At 44.3% G+C, this 15112-nt stretch overlaps 1 protein-coding gene across 1 annotated transcript; it reads left to right on the top strand.

Annotated features, from left to right (window-relative positions):
- Positions 1 to 836: 836 nt before the first annotated feature.
- Positions 837 to 15051, top strand: LOC139365961 (testis expressed 11). Its single transcript, XM_071103027.1, has 29 exons — positions 837 to 963; positions 1291 to 1394; positions 1560 to 1644; positions 1745 to 1824; positions 1909 to 1989; positions 2110 to 2229; positions 2407 to 2487; positions 2594 to 2679; positions 2833 to 2890; positions 3035 to 3130; positions 3214 to 3295; positions 3432 to 3510; positions 3709 to 3860; positions 4179 to 4264; positions 6071 to 6208; positions 6377 to 6479; positions 6575 to 6699; positions 7041 to 7126; positions 9559 to 9612; positions 9920 to 9960; positions 10430 to 10516; positions 10678 to 10748; positions 12623 to 12736; positions 12992 to 13064; positions 13178 to 13327; positions 13450 to 13558; positions 13752 to 13872; positions 14491 to 14658; positions 14848 to 15051. The coding sequence occupies exons 1-29, from the start codon at positions 936 to 938 to the stop codon at positions 14917 to 14919; spliced, it is 2730 nt and encodes a 909-aa protein (XP_070959128.1). The 5' UTR covers positions 837 to 935; the 3' UTR covers positions 14920 to 15051.
- Positions 15052 to 15112: the final 61 nt, after the last annotated feature.

Below are 15112 nucleotides of genomic sequence, written 5' to 3'. Positions count from 1 at the left end.
TCCATGTCTCAATTGTCTCAAGGGTTAAAAATTCTTCTTTAACCTGTCTCCTCCCTTTCATTTACACTGATTGAAGGTGACATCAATAAGGGATCAAAACTTTCACCTGGATTCACCTGGCCATTCTATGTCATGGAAAGAGCAGGTGTTCCTAATGCTTTGTACACTCTGTGTATCTACTTGGATTGTTATTTCTGCTCACCTTAATTTTGGCTGCTCACCACATCCCTATTCAGTTCCTTATCGGTTAGTGCTATTTGGGATCAGTGGGGTGTCCCTACCCTAAACACTACCCTTAACCATAACCTACCTCATCCTACATACGTGTACATAGTACTTCAATCAATCATTTAACTAAACCTATTTGTACATAATACCTTAATTAGTCTCTTTTCCAAAATAAAAATCCTGATAGCTGTTTAGGCTACAGATGATGGGTCCTACGACCGATGTGTCACGACAGCAATATTCAACCCATCCGTTAAAAAAATAAAAAATCCTAACCCAGTACACTGACTCGGTACCGGTACTCATTATATAGCCTCATTATTATTTTATTGTGTTTTTTATTGTTACAATTAAATGTGTATCTATTTGTATCTATTTGCTAATAAGCATTTTACGGTAAATTCTACACTTGTTTTATACGCCGCATGTGACAAATAACATTTGATTTGAATTTGATTTGACCCATACCTAACCTCAACCATTTGAATTTCAACCTCAATGGGGTGGTGTCAGCGGTGCACATCCTAAGGGCTCGCGGATAACAAGGGCTGTTCCCCTCGACGTCACTTCACGAGAGTGGCTCGCGCGACGCCAAGATCACAGCTGTCAATCACTTATCCGCATCAGCATCCGAATGGAGCGCTAGCTGGCGAGCTTAGTTACATTGTTTGTCTATTTAAGGTGTTACACTTTTCTTCACTTGAAACATGGATATGTTTGTTTCAAATGTGAAATGTGAGTTTATAGCAACTTTTTCTGACATAAAATGTTAACTGCTAACGTAGTTAGCTAGCCAGCTGACTAACCTTCCAGTGTGCCTTAGTTTACGCTTCAGAAAATGTAGCAAAGTTTAAATATATTGCTAAGTTACCGGTATATTGGTTAAATTCCTAATTTAAAATTCGCAAAAGTTTCCTTGAAATGTATTGGCATTATATGAGACGTCGAAGGTGTGTGGCGACCTACGAACGCAATGCCAAACTGTCACGTCACTCAACAGGCAACTATGTACTTTTTTTCATGGTGGTTTTTGGGATTAAATATAGTTATGTTTTATTAAAGGTCTCACAGAGCGCCTGCTGCAGAAACAACTGGCTAATACAGATGAGGTTATTGAGAAGCTCTTTTGTGAAGACTTCCCAAGAGTAACACCACTGGATCCTCAGGTTGGCAGCCAAATTTAGAGCAGTATTTTTCTTCTCTAATGAAACCATTGAAAGGTGCATGTGTTTTAGTCAATTCATAATTTAGTGTTTTAGTCAATACATAATTTAGTCTACAGAAAAATAGATAGTTTGCTAATTGTCACTTCAAATTAACATATTCTCTAGCTTGAAGAAAGTGCCATTCAGCTGTGGAATTGGGCAGTCACCAAACGTGTGGGAACAGCCATAAATGAGCACCAGAAAGCAAAAGGTAGCCTAATACTTTGCTGTGAAATACCTGATTTATGCCATTATCATCATTACTGACTTTCTCCTGTGATGCATTCCTCCCGGTCTGTCTGTGGTGTCAGTGCGTCATGTTGCATGCAGGCTGCTGTACTCCTGTGAGCCTGAGAATCCAGCAGAGGGCGCTGTGCGCAAACAGATCCTGGTCAGTGAAATGGCTCATGAAATAAACCACTACCTCTGTGTTACTGTAATTAATTAATTAAGAAAATTAACATTTTCTTTACAGATGGCCAGCAAGACAGGAAGAACTTGGCTAGACTGTAAAAAGCCCCAGCTAGCTGATAACTTCCTGAGCCTTGCTGTCAAAGTAAGCTTGAATATGTTAAACTATGCCCTATGACTCTGTACAGTATCTAAGACAGTTGGTCAACTTTTAGAACTTCTGTCATAACACTGAATTCAAATGTTCATAATATTATTTGTCCAGAGCTTGGAGACACTGTACAGCCGACTAACATCCCGAGGCCATGGAGGGGCAGACATCAACACATCGAAAGGAGATGTGGAGAAGGACCTGCTTCGAGTTCTGTCTTACCAAGCTGAGTCGGTGAGCTAGAGATGGTTTCACCATCTAACACATACAACAATGTTAGGCTAATTTGTACTTGTGAATTTGGCAACTGAAAGTGACATTTTCACACATGAAGAAAATAGTTTTTTGTTCACATATAGCTTTACCTCACTGATGTACTTGTAGCTTATGATAGTTTTTATTCCGATGCAGGCACTTGCTCAAGAGAATCACCAAGAGGCTGTGGCCTGCATGCAGCGCTGTAAAGACATGCTACTGCGGCTCCCCAAAGAGGTAGGATACAAAAAAGAAACTAAACTCTGATATTACTTTGATAAAGCACTGTTTTTAACTCTCCCAATCTTGGGCAGGTATATTCAGCTACTTTCCCCCCCAAAAGACAGGCTATCTCTCTCTCATGTGCTATAACTTCGGAGTGGATTCCTACAATATGAAAAAGTATGAGGAGAGTTCATTCTGGTTGAGGTAAATAGCATTGATTTAGCTTGACAAAATATACTATATAACTGACATAAAGGAAGCATTACAGAAGCTCATCATCTGAAATATGTTACTTATTTTAATTACGGTGTATGATAAAGTGCAGTATATGAATATCTACACTGTTGTCTTTTCCAGCCAGAGTTATGACATAGGGAAGATGAATATAAAATACTCCCCTGGCGCTGAAGTGCAAGTAAGGGAGTAGTGCAGTTTATACATACCATAGTCTCTTCAGTTTTTTCACTAGTACTTCCTGGTTGTTAGAAACGCCAAAAGCTCCAATGTTTTGATTTGTTTTTAATTACAGTAGAGTAAATTGCTGAACGTTCTTATTTAGGCCAAGGTCCTGAGGCTCCTTGCCACTGTCTATCTAAAGTGGGACTGTCAGCAGTTTCAAGAGAAGGCACTCAATGCTGTGAACTTAGCCAATAGGGTAACCTCCCCCCATCACTCTTGATACTTTCTAATATTAAGCAAGATTATTTGGTTTTCAATTAAAACTCAGCAATTTGACAGGAAAGTGTGCATCCCTCTGGGCTCTACCTGAAGATCAGAATTCTACTGAGATGTGGGGCTCAGGATGACCACGTAAGAGCTGGTGAGTAGGACATTACCCTGTTTCTCTCTCTTTCTGCTTTTTTGAATGGCTTGAGTGGGAGTTTTAAGGACTCCCAAGTCCTCCGTTTACAGTACTGTATAATGCATTACCATTGAATCTTGCTGTCTCCATTCAGGAGTGACAGAGCTGCTGGAGTCAGAGGTTCCTCTGGAAGTGTGTCTAAGCACAGTGAAACTACTCATGGCTGAAGACAGGTAGACACCCTGATCATCTTAACAAATTGCAAATCAGATATCCACTTGTACCATTGTATTCATTCCAGATGTTTTTAGATAAAGTAATAATGTCAATATTTTAAAATGTAAATATTTTCATGTTTCCATTGAAATACAACATTGTATTGATATATTGCATTGATATGCGCTGTGTGTTCTGTTGATATGTGTTCCCAGAGAGACATTGGCCTTTGACTACCTGAAGAGGGTGTGCCAGCACTTTGAGTCGTCCCCTGAACTGGGCAGTGCCCTGGTCCTGCACATTGAGCTGCTGCTGCAGAGAGGCAAGGAGCTTCTGGGAAAACAGAAAATAGAGGACATCATCACAGGTACTACAGTGGTGGTGGTGGACATCATCACAGGTACAACAGTGGTGGTGGTGGTGGACATCATCACAGGTACAACAGTGGTGGTGATGGTGGTGGTGGACATCATCACAGGTACAACAGTGTTGGTGATGGTGGTGGTGGACATCATCACAGGTACAACAGTGGTGGTGATGGTGGTGGTGGACATCATCACAGGTACTACAGTGGTGGTGGTGGTGTACATCATCACAGGTACTACGGTGGTGGGGATGATGGTGGTGGTGTTGATGCAGTGAAATGATAATGCAGTTGTAAAATTGCTGATATTTCCTCTTTCAGGCCACTACACTGGTAAACAGCTGTCTCCTCAGACTCTCACCTGTTTACATCTCCTGCTCTGGGACAAAGCCTCCAAGAACTTTGAGGTACAGTAGCTTTTTATTTAATTTTTTAATTTCACCTTTATTTAATTAACCAGGTAGGCCAGTTGAGAACAAGTTCTCATTTACAACTGCGACCTGGCCAAGATAAAGCAAAGCAGTGCGACACAAACAACAACACAGAGTTAGACATGGAATAAACAAACGTACAGTCAATAAAAATAAAAATCTATATACAGTGTGTGCAAATGAGGTAAGATAAGGGAGGTAAGGCAATAAATAGGCCGTAGTGGCGAAGTAATTACAATATAGCAATTAAACACTGGAGTGATAGATTTGCAGAAGATGCATGTGCAAGTAAAGATACTGGGGTGCAAAGGAGCAAAAAATAAATAACAATATGGGGATGAGGTAGTTGGATGGGCTATTTACAGATGGGCTATGTACAGATGCAGTGATCTGTGAGCTGCTCTGACAGCTGATGCTTAAAGTTAGTGAGGGAGATATGAGTCTCCAGCTTCAGTGATTTTTGCAGTTCGTTCCAGTCATTGGCAGCAGAGAACTGGAAGGAAAGGCGGCCAAAGGATGTATAGGCTTTGGGGGTGACCAGTGTAATATATACCTGCTGGAGCACGTGCTACGGGTGGGTGCTGCTATGGTGACCAGTGAGCTGAAATAAGGCGGCGCTTTCCCAACAAAGACTTATAGATGACCTGGAGCCAGTGGGTTTGGCGACGAATATGAAGCGAGGGCCAGCCAACGAGAGCATACAGGTCGCAGTGGTGGGCAGTATATGGGGCTTTGGTGACAAAACGGATGGCACTGTGATAGACTGCATCCAATTTGCTGAGAATAGTGTTGGAGGCTATTTTATAAATGACATCGCCGAAGTCAAGGATTGGTAGGATAGTCAGTTTTACGAGGGTATGTTTGGCTGCATGAGTGAAAGATGCTTTGTTGCGAAATAGGAAGCCTAATCAAGATTTGATTTTGGATTGGAGATGCTTAATGTGAGTCTGGAAGGATAGTTTACAGTCTAACCAGACACCTAGGTATTTGTAATTGTCCACAAATTCTAAGTCAGAACCATCCAGAGTAGTGATGCTGGATGGGCGGGCAGGTGCGGGCAGCGATCGGTTGAAGAGCATGCATTTAGTTTTACTTGCATTTAAGAGCAATTGGAGGCCAAGGAAGGAGAGTTGTAATGGCATTGAAGCTCGTCTTAGTTAACACAGTGTCCAAAGAAGGGCCAGAAGTATACAGAATGGTGTCGTCTGCGTAGAGGTGGATCAGAGAATCACCAGCAGCAAGAGCGACATCATTGATGTATACAGAGAAAAGAGTCGGCACTATAATTGATCCCTGTGGTACCCCCATAGAGACTGCCAGAGGTCCGTACAACAGGCCCTCCGATTTGACACACTGAACTCTGTCTGAGAAGTAGTTGGTGAACCAGGCGAAGCAGTCGTTTGAGAAACCAAGGCTGTTGAGTCTGCCGATGAGAATGTGGTGATTGAGAGAGTCGAAAGCCTTGGCCAGGTTAATGAATACGGCAGCACAGTATTGTCTTTTATCGATGACGGTTATGACATCGTTTAGGACCTTGAGCGTGGCTGAGGTGCACTCATGACCAGTTCGGAAACCAGATTGCATAGCGGAGAAGGTACGGTGGGATTCAAAATGGTCGGTGATCTGTTTGTTAACTTGGCTTTCAAAGACCTTAGAAAGGCAGGGTAAAATAGATATAGGTCTGTAACAGTTTGTGTCTAGAGTGTCTGCTGAAAATAAGTACATTGCTCTGTCATAGTGAAGTCTGTATGTGTTGGGATGTGAGTCATTTTCCTGTTCCAGACTAAGAACTTCTCAGAGGCTCTGCAGTGGTATAACTACTCCTTGAGTTTCTACAAGGCTGGCCAGATGGAGCCCAACCTGGCCAAGCTTCAGAGGAACAGAGCTTCCTGCTTACTGCAACTAGAGCAGCTGGACAAGGTGACTCAATAGTGTGACAACAGACTTCACACAGCATTTTGTAATTATTACTGTATAGTAATCTTTGTGTGTACCTTGTGCATTCCTGTGTGTGTGTGTGTGTGTGTGTGTGTGTGTGTGTGTGTGTGTGTGTGTGTGTGTGTGTGTGTGTGTGTGTGTGTGTGTCAGGCCAAAGAAGCAATAAAGGAGGCAGAGAGATGTGATCCAAACAGCATCTTCACTCAGTTCAGTGTTTACAAGATTGCTGTCCTGGAGAACAATGTGGAGAAAGGTAACAGCATATTACATGAGTGTGGTGAGTTTTAGGATGGACTACATGTATTCAGGCCTTCTGTGCCTCTCAGTCTGAAGCCCTGTTTCTGTCAGCTGCAGAGGCAGTGAAGGCCATCGCGGTTCTGGCCCAAGGTCCTTTGACCAGTGAGGACAGACTGCTAGTGGCTGAGAATGCTGCCTCCAACCTCCTCAGTCTTGCTGCTCAGATCGCTCTGGAGGTGGGTCCCCATTACTGACCTACCTCTAGGACTGATAATGAGGATGATGACAATTCGAGAGCTTGGGACTAAAAGGTTCTGTCTGCATTTTTGACAACATGTAGTTATTGACATAGCCTTGTTCTTTTCAGTGTTCTCTAGCCATATAGTAAATACCCCCATTCATGTTTTAAATAATAAAATATAAAAGTTGCTGACATCATTCAAACCATTGAGGGTTTGGAACTTTAAAGCCAATTACCTCAGAATCATCTTTTTGTAGACAGTCCCAAGCTCTTGAATTGTTGAAGGAGAAAATACCCATCGTCCTCATTGTCATCCTTTGTTTCCTTTCCTTCCAGAATGAGCAACAAGACACAGCCATGAAGGCTCTGGAGAGTTTGTGTGAACACTCAAAAGATGAAGCTCAGGTTCTCACTGCTCTCAGGTCAGTTACTAACGTACACAAACAACATCAGTGAACTCTTGTCCAGCGAGATCAGGAACACTATGTGAATGGTCATCTGTAACACATACAGTGTCTTGTGAAAGTATTCACCCCCTTGGCATTTTTCCTATTTAGTTGCCTTACAACCTGTAATTAAATTTTTGAAGATGCAAAATGTGTTTTTGTGAAACATACAAGAAATAACACAAAAAAACAGAACTTGAACGTGCTAACTATTCACCCCCCCCCCCCCCCCCCCCCCCAAAGTCAATACTTTATAGAGCCACCTTTTGCAGGAATTACAGCTGCAAGTCTCTTGGGGTATGTCTATAAGTTTGGCACATCTAGCCACTGGAATGTTTTGTCCATTCTTCAAGGCAAAACTGCTGCAGCTCCTTCAAGTTGGATGGGTTCCGCTGGTGTACAGCAATCTTTAAGTCATACCACAGAATCTCAATTGGATTGAGGTCTGGGCTTTGACTAGGCAAGACATTTAAATGTTTCCCCTTAAACCACTCAAGTGTTGCTTTAGCAGTATGCTTAGGGTCATTGTCCTGCTGGAAGGTGAACCTTCGTCCCAGTCTCAAATCTTTGGAAGGATCGGACCAAGGCGCAGCGTGGTATGCCTACATTCTCTTTTTAATGAATGAACAAAAACAACAAAATCAACGAACGAAACGTGACGCTATACAAACTAGTGCTGACAGGCAACTAAACATAGACAAGATCCCACAATTAACAATGGGGAAAATGGCTACTTAAATATGATCCCCAATCAGAGACAACGATAAACAGCTGTCTCTGATTGGGAACCATATCAGGCCAACATGGACATACAAAATCCCTAGATGACAAAAACTAGAGTACCCACCCTAGTCACAGCCTGACCTAACCAAAATATATAGAAAAACAGAGAATCTAAGGTCAGGGCGTGACACTGAAACAAGTTTCCCTCAAGAATTTCCCTGTATTTAGCGTCATCCATCATTCCTTCAATTTTGACCAGTTTCCCAGTCCCTGCTGATGAAAAACATCCTCACAGCATGGTGTTCTCGGGGTGACGAGAGGTGTTGGGTTTGCGCCAGATATAGCGTTTTCCTTGATGGCCCAAAGCTCAATTTTAGTCTCATCTGACCAGAGTACCTTCTTCCATATGTTTGGGGAGTCTCCCACATGCCTTTTGGCATACACCAAATGTGTTTGCTTATTTCTTTTTTTAAGCAATGGCTTTTTTCTGGCCACTCTTCCGTAAAGTCCAGCTCTGTGGAATGTATGGCTTAAAGTGGTCCTATGGACAGATACTCTAATCTCCGCTGTGGAGCTTTGCAGCTCATTCAGGGTTATCTTTGGTCTCTTTGTTGCCTCTCTGATTAATGCCCTCCTTGTTGGGCCGTGAGTTTTGGTGGGAGGCCTCGTCTTGGCAGGTATGTTATGGTGCCATATTCTTTCCATTGTTTAATAATGTATTTAATTGTGCTCCGTGGGATGTTCAAAGTCTCTGATATTTTTTTATAACCCAACCCTGATTTGTACTTCTCCACAACTTTGTCCCTGACCTGTCTGGAGAGCTCCTTTCAGAACAGGTGTGTATATATACTGAGATCATGTGACAACTCACGAGACACTTAGATTGCACACAGGTGGACTTTATTTAACTAATTATGTGACTTCTGAAGGTAATTGGTTGCACTAGATCTTATTTAGGGGCTTCATAGCAAAGGGGGGAATACATATGCACGCACCACTTTTCCGTTTGTAATTTTTAAATGTTTTTTTAAGCAAGTTAGGTTTTTCATTTCACTTCACCAATTTGGACTATTTTGTGTATGTCCATTCAAATCAAATGTATTTATGTAGCCCTTCTTACATCAGCTGATATATCAAAGTGCTGTACAGAAACCCAGCCTAAAACCCCAAACAGCAAGCAAATGCAGGTGTAGAAGCACGGTGGCTAGGACAAACTCCCTAGAAAGGCCAAAACATAGGAAGAAACCTAGAGAGGAACCAGGCTATGAGGGGTGGCCAGTCCTTTTCTGGCTGTGCCGGGTGGAGATTATAACAGAACATGACCATTACATTAAATCCAAATAAAAATCAATTTAAATTACAGGTTGTAATGCAACAAAATAGGAAAAATGCCAAGGGGGATGAATACTTTTGAAAGATGACCTTATCATAAACATGACATAACATACAATGACAGTTGATTATGACAATTTGTGTCACATCATCAGCTTCCACCATAAATGTGTTAGAATGCATGACGCAGTGAAACATGGTGCTGTTTAAGCTTTCAATGAGGTTTAACTGTGTCTCCATGATCTACTGACCTATATCTTTTAATTTCTCCTGTGAAACGTGTGCCTCTCACTACAGTGTTAGTAGGTGAAAGGAACTAGGTCCCGTGTCCTCATGGTCTTTGTCTATTACAGGTGTTTGGTTCGACTAGTGCTCTCAACAATAGAAAAGGCCAGTGGGGAGATAGGGTGAGTTTGATGAGATATCGTGAAACATGATCATCATACAATAGTGTTTAAATGCTCCATTTCATTTTAGTAATTTTGCCAACGCTCTTATCCAGAACGACTTACATGAGCAATTAGGGTTAAATGCCTTGCTCAAGGGCACATCGATATACTTTTTTCACCAATCCGGCTTGGGGATTCGAACCAGCGACCTTTTAGTTACTGGCCCAACGCTCTTAACCGTTAGAATACCTGCTGCCCATTTCTACAGCGTTTCAGTTGTGGTTGATTTACTGTTTCTGCTTGTTAACATTTCCTCTATATATAGACATGCGAATCTGGATATTCTGCTGTCATATCTAAAAATGGGTGAGTACAATATACAACAATCACACTTACAGCAACATCTTTCTCCCCTCAATATATGAGTACTCTGAGGTAATGCATTAGCAGTGTTTCGCCTATGCGCACCGGCGCTGCTAAATCATCCCCCGTCTCCCCCCAAAAAAATCTTATGTAGAATTGGCTGGTGATGTCATTGAGATCGAGATAAAATTAAACTGTCCTCGATTTACAGATGAGTTCCAAAGGAAGAGAACAAAATTTAATTTTCATACATTTTGGGAGTAGAATGTCCTTTTAAAAAAGTCACCAGAAGTGACCTTCTCACAGTCGTTCAACATACCCCCGGACCCCCCCCAGGAAGACGCCCCCACTACCTCTGCCACCTCTGCTTAAAAAAAACGTCAGCTTTAGTGTCGATTCTATTTTTCTCTGCTGTGCGCTGCTGCTTGGTTTTCACCCAGCCAGTGTTTGTTGTTTACTGTCACCACCACAGCACTGCAGAAAGTGTCACAGCTCAGCCCAGGGCCTAGCATGGCTGTAGAGCAGCGCACAGAGGACGCCAACTGGTTCAGGAAGATTGGTACTTACATACTATCTGGAGATACACTGTTATTTATCTCGCTCTTGTACAATTATCGGAATCATCTTGCTATTTTACGAATTACAGTAGCACTGTGTAAGCAGCATAGTGCGCTGTGCATTTTGTCTAATTTTATTTCTGTGTGCCCGCATGTGTCTTAGCTTGGAACTCTGCGCTGCAGTGTGAGAGCAGCCCTGACAGGATGAGGGATTTCTTTCTGTTCTCTTACCAGGCAAGTCCTCTTATTAGCATCACCGGGAGAATTGATCTGTATCTGTGCAGGTGTAGATCAATACAACCCACAGGGAATTAGTGTTGCCAAAGATAAAGAAACGTGGAGCCCTGCAGCTTCCTCATAAAACAACTTGGTCAGTCGTTATACCCTTACACCCCTAAAACACGCAGACACAGACCGTCATGCAGGCACCCTCCGTTTAATGCATTCTCTCTGTGTTGTGGTCCTTTATCTTTATGGTACTCTTAATATACACTGCTCAAAAAAATAAAGGGAACACTAAAATAACACATCTTAGATCTGAATGAATGAAATATTCTTATTAAATACTTTTTTCTTTACATAGTTGAATGTGCTGACAACAAAATCACATAAAAATTATCAATGGAAATCAAATTTATCAACCCATGGAGGTCTGGATTTGGAGTCACACTCAAAATTAAAGTGGAAAACCACACTACAGGCTGATCCAACTTTGATGTAATGTCCTTAAAACAAGTCAAAATGAGGCTCAGTAGTGTGTGTGGCCTCCACGTGCCTGTATGACCTCCCTACAACGCCTGGGCATGCTCCTGATGAGGTGGCGGATGGTCTCCTGAGGGATCTCCTCCCAGACCTGGACTAAAGCATCCGCCAACTTCTGGACAGTCTGTGGTGCAACGTCACATTGGTGGATGGAGCGAGACATGATGTCCCAGATGTGCTCAATTGGATTCAGGTCTGGGGAACGGGCGGGCCAGTCCATAGCATCAATGCCTTCCTCTTGCAGGAACTGCTGACACACTCCAGCCACATGAGGTCTAGCATTGTCTTGCATTAGGAGGAACCCAGGGCCAACCGCACCAGCATATGGTCTCACAAGGGGTCTGATGATCTCATCTCGGTACCTAATGGGAGTCAGGCTACCTCTGGCGAGCACATGGAGGGCTGTGCGGCCCCTCAAAGAAATGCCACCCCACACCATGACTGACCCACCGCCAAACCGGTCATGCTGGAGGATGTTGCAGGCAGCAGAATGTTCTCCACGGCGTCACAAGACTGTCACGTCTGTCACATGTGCTCAGTGTGAACCTGCTTTCATCTGTGAAGAGCACAGGGCGCCAGTGGCGAATTTGACAATCTTGGTGTTCTCTGGCAAATGCCAAACGTCCTGCACGGTGTTGGGCTGTAAGCACAACCCCCACCTGTGGACGTCGGGCCCTCATACCACCCTCATGGAGTCTGTTTCTGACCGTTTGAGCAGACACATGCACATTTGTGGCCTGCTGGAGGTCATTTTGCAGGGCTCTGGCTCCTCCTCTCCTGCTCCTCCTTGCACAAAGGCGGAGGTAGTGGTCCTGCTGCTGGGTTGTTGCCCTCCTACGGCCTCCTCCACGTCTCCTGATGTACTGGCCTGTCTCCTGGTAGCGCCTCCATGCTCTGGACACTACGCTGACAGACACAGCAAACCTTCTTGCCACAGCTCACATTGATGTGCCATCCTGGATGAGCTGCACTACCTGAGCCACTTGTGTGGGTTGTAGACTCCGTCTCATGCTACCACTAGAGTGAAAGCACCGCCAGCATTCAAAAGTGACCAAAACATCAGCCAGGAAGCATAGGAACTGAGAAGTGGTCTGTAGTCACCACCTGCAGAACCACTCCTTTATTGGGGGTGTCTTGCTAATTGCCTATAATTTCCACCTGTTGTCTATTCCATTTGCACAACAGCATGTGAAATTTATTGAAATCAGTGTTGCTTCCTAAGTGGACATTTTGATTTCACAGAAGTGTGATTGACTTGGAGTTACATTGTGTTGTTTAAGTGTTCCCTTTATTTCTTTGAGCAGTGTATATGTGTGTGTGTGTGTGTGTGTGTGTGGTAACCCTAGCTGTCCCAGTTCTGCCCCCCGGACCGAGCCGTGTTGATGGGCCAGAAGACGTGCCTGCTGATGGCTGCTGCTGCCTCTCTGGAGCTCTGCAGGAAGTCTCCAAACTCTGACCAGGTGTGTACCACCCTTTCTCTCTTGCGCTCTCTCTCTCTGTCCTGTCTCTCTCTCTCTTTTTCTCTGCCTGTCTTCCATATTTAGCTCTTTCTCCATCCGCATGGATGGAAATTTACCAAGACCAGCGGAGAGGAGAGGTGACTAACTGTTATCAGTGCTGGCGTAGGGAGTTATTTTATTTTGAATCTTGCCGTTATGGGTAGCGGCCACTAGGTGGCGATGATGGATACTGAATGCCACTGTCTTCATGTTTAGACAGAGCAGCTGACACAAGCCCTGGAGCACATTCAGATCTGCTGGGAGGTCTGGAAGACTCTTAAAGCATCAGGTGGCCCTAATTATCCCTCCTCTTCCATTCCATACTGTGCTCTGCTCAATTCTGCCATGATGTTGGATTACGTTGTGTAAGGAGAATAATCTGACACCCTCTGACACACCCAGGGGACAACTCCAAGGACCCAACCAACATTTTGCTGCTGCTGTATGAGTTTGAGGCTCGTGCCAAGCTCAACGACCCCAAGGTGGAGACAGTGCTGGAGTCAGTGCTGGAGCTGGATAATGTTGAGATCAAGGTGTTGGAGACCATGGCAGGTGAAGAGTAAACACCGTAGTTGACCCTCCTTACAGGACTTGTCCTCCTCATCCAGTGTTTTTTGCTCGGCCACACAGTTTTGAATTGAGTATTGTGATGAGTGTGTTTCTTCTGTCCTTAGCCTTGGCCATGGAGCCTCCTGCCCACTTCCCTCTGCTGTGTAAGAAGGCCTTGAGGATCGCTCTGTCTCTGCACAGGAAACAACCACAAGCAGACCTGACCCGCTGCAGGTGTGTGCCCATCTCATTGCTCATCCCATCACAAAACAAGCCTCACAATTTACCATTGGTAACTTGACCGGGTCTTTCAGAGACTGGTATATGATCCAGTCAGATATTTGCTGTGACAGAATTCCAATGTGTCCGTGCGTAGGTTGCTGTGTGTGATGTCGAACTCCCTCTCTATCTCAATACTCCCTCTCAGCCAGTGTGTCCACAGCCTGATCCAGCTGTCGCTACCCAGCGGCGTGTCGGATGTGGAGGCCCGTGTGCTGGAGGAGGTATGGGGCTACTATGAAGAGGCCCTGTCCATCATCACAGCCGCAGTGAGTCGGCAGCAATCTCGCGCCACCGCCGCAACCCCGCATTGTAATTAACCCCCCTCGTCCCTCCGCCCCCCTCCGCTGCTGCACTGAAAGAATCTCCTGTTTGTTTTTATCAATGGGCTTTCAGCAGCACTTCAATTAGCAGATGCTTCCATTCACCATCCCTTTCCTGCCAATGTGAATGGTAATGTGCTGTACAAGCCATCGCTCTGCTGTTAAACTGGTGAAAAGACGCATCAGAGTATTGAAGCATTACCAAGCTCTATGTGCACAGGCACATTGTCATATGCAGAGTTGCAAATTGAAGCACTGCCGTGCAGATTTTCGAATACACAACCTTGTAATCGAAACATTAAAACAATGGATGGACAAGTGCCTTAAATGAATATACATCAAAGTCACATACATTTTAATCTTCCTCATAAGTTAGCGTGGTCCTGTATAAAGTCCCGTATTTTCTGACACTCCCAGTGTCATTCCCAGACTGACTATAGACACTGAAAGCCACATTCATAGGCATACCTGGACTCGTGAGGTCAGGTGAGTTATCACGGGTGCTCCAAGCCAGGTGGACGGCAGCAGAATGTGTTCGTTGTCTCCTCTGTGCCTCCCCTCCAGCCTGAGGACTTCCCTGAGATGGAGATCCTGTGGCTGCTGACCCGAGCCTGGAACACAGGCATCCTGCTGTATAGCCTGGCCCAGTACCCCGAGGCTGAGAGGTGGTGTGGCCTGGGCATGAGCTTCCTCCGCCACCTGGGCTCCCTGCAGGAGAGCTACCAGACACAGGTACTACTGACTGACTGTGGGAGGGAGCAGCAATGGAGCGTGACAGGGCTGAATCATCCAGAGTCAAATGAGAGGCCTTAGCCTCGTCTTAAATTAGAAAACTTTGACTGTATACCTGTTACTGGAAAGAAATAGCCATTTGTTTCTTAATTAGATTGCTGATATCCAGTATTGTTTGTCTGTCCACAGATGTCAGGTCTGTACAGTGAGGTCCTGGACAGACTAGACAAAGCCAAGAAGAACCTTATCATGGAGGAGTGATCTTGCTGGTTGAGCTCTGCAGAGCACTTTTAATGTCAGGTGCCTGATATCATCCATGTGGTAGCTGGGATGGTGGTTTACTGTATGAAGTCTCACTGGATCCTGTGACTGGTCTTCAGTTTAGTCAGCTCCTCCAGGATGTCAGTTGCATCCTGCCCTCCCCTAATATTTCCCTATGGAGAGTATAGATAAC

Source organism: Oncorhynchus clarkii, chromosome 14, assembly GCF_045791955.1.
Source record: "Oncorhynchus clarkii lewisi isolate Uvic-CL-2024 chromosome 14, UVic_Ocla_1.0, whole genome shotgun sequence".
In the NCBI taxonomy this organism is placed as follows: domain Eukaryota; kingdom Metazoa; phylum Chordata; class Actinopteri; order Salmoniformes; family Salmonidae; genus Oncorhynchus; species Oncorhynchus clarkii.
This window is presented reverse-complemented; position numbering and strand designations above follow the sequence as displayed.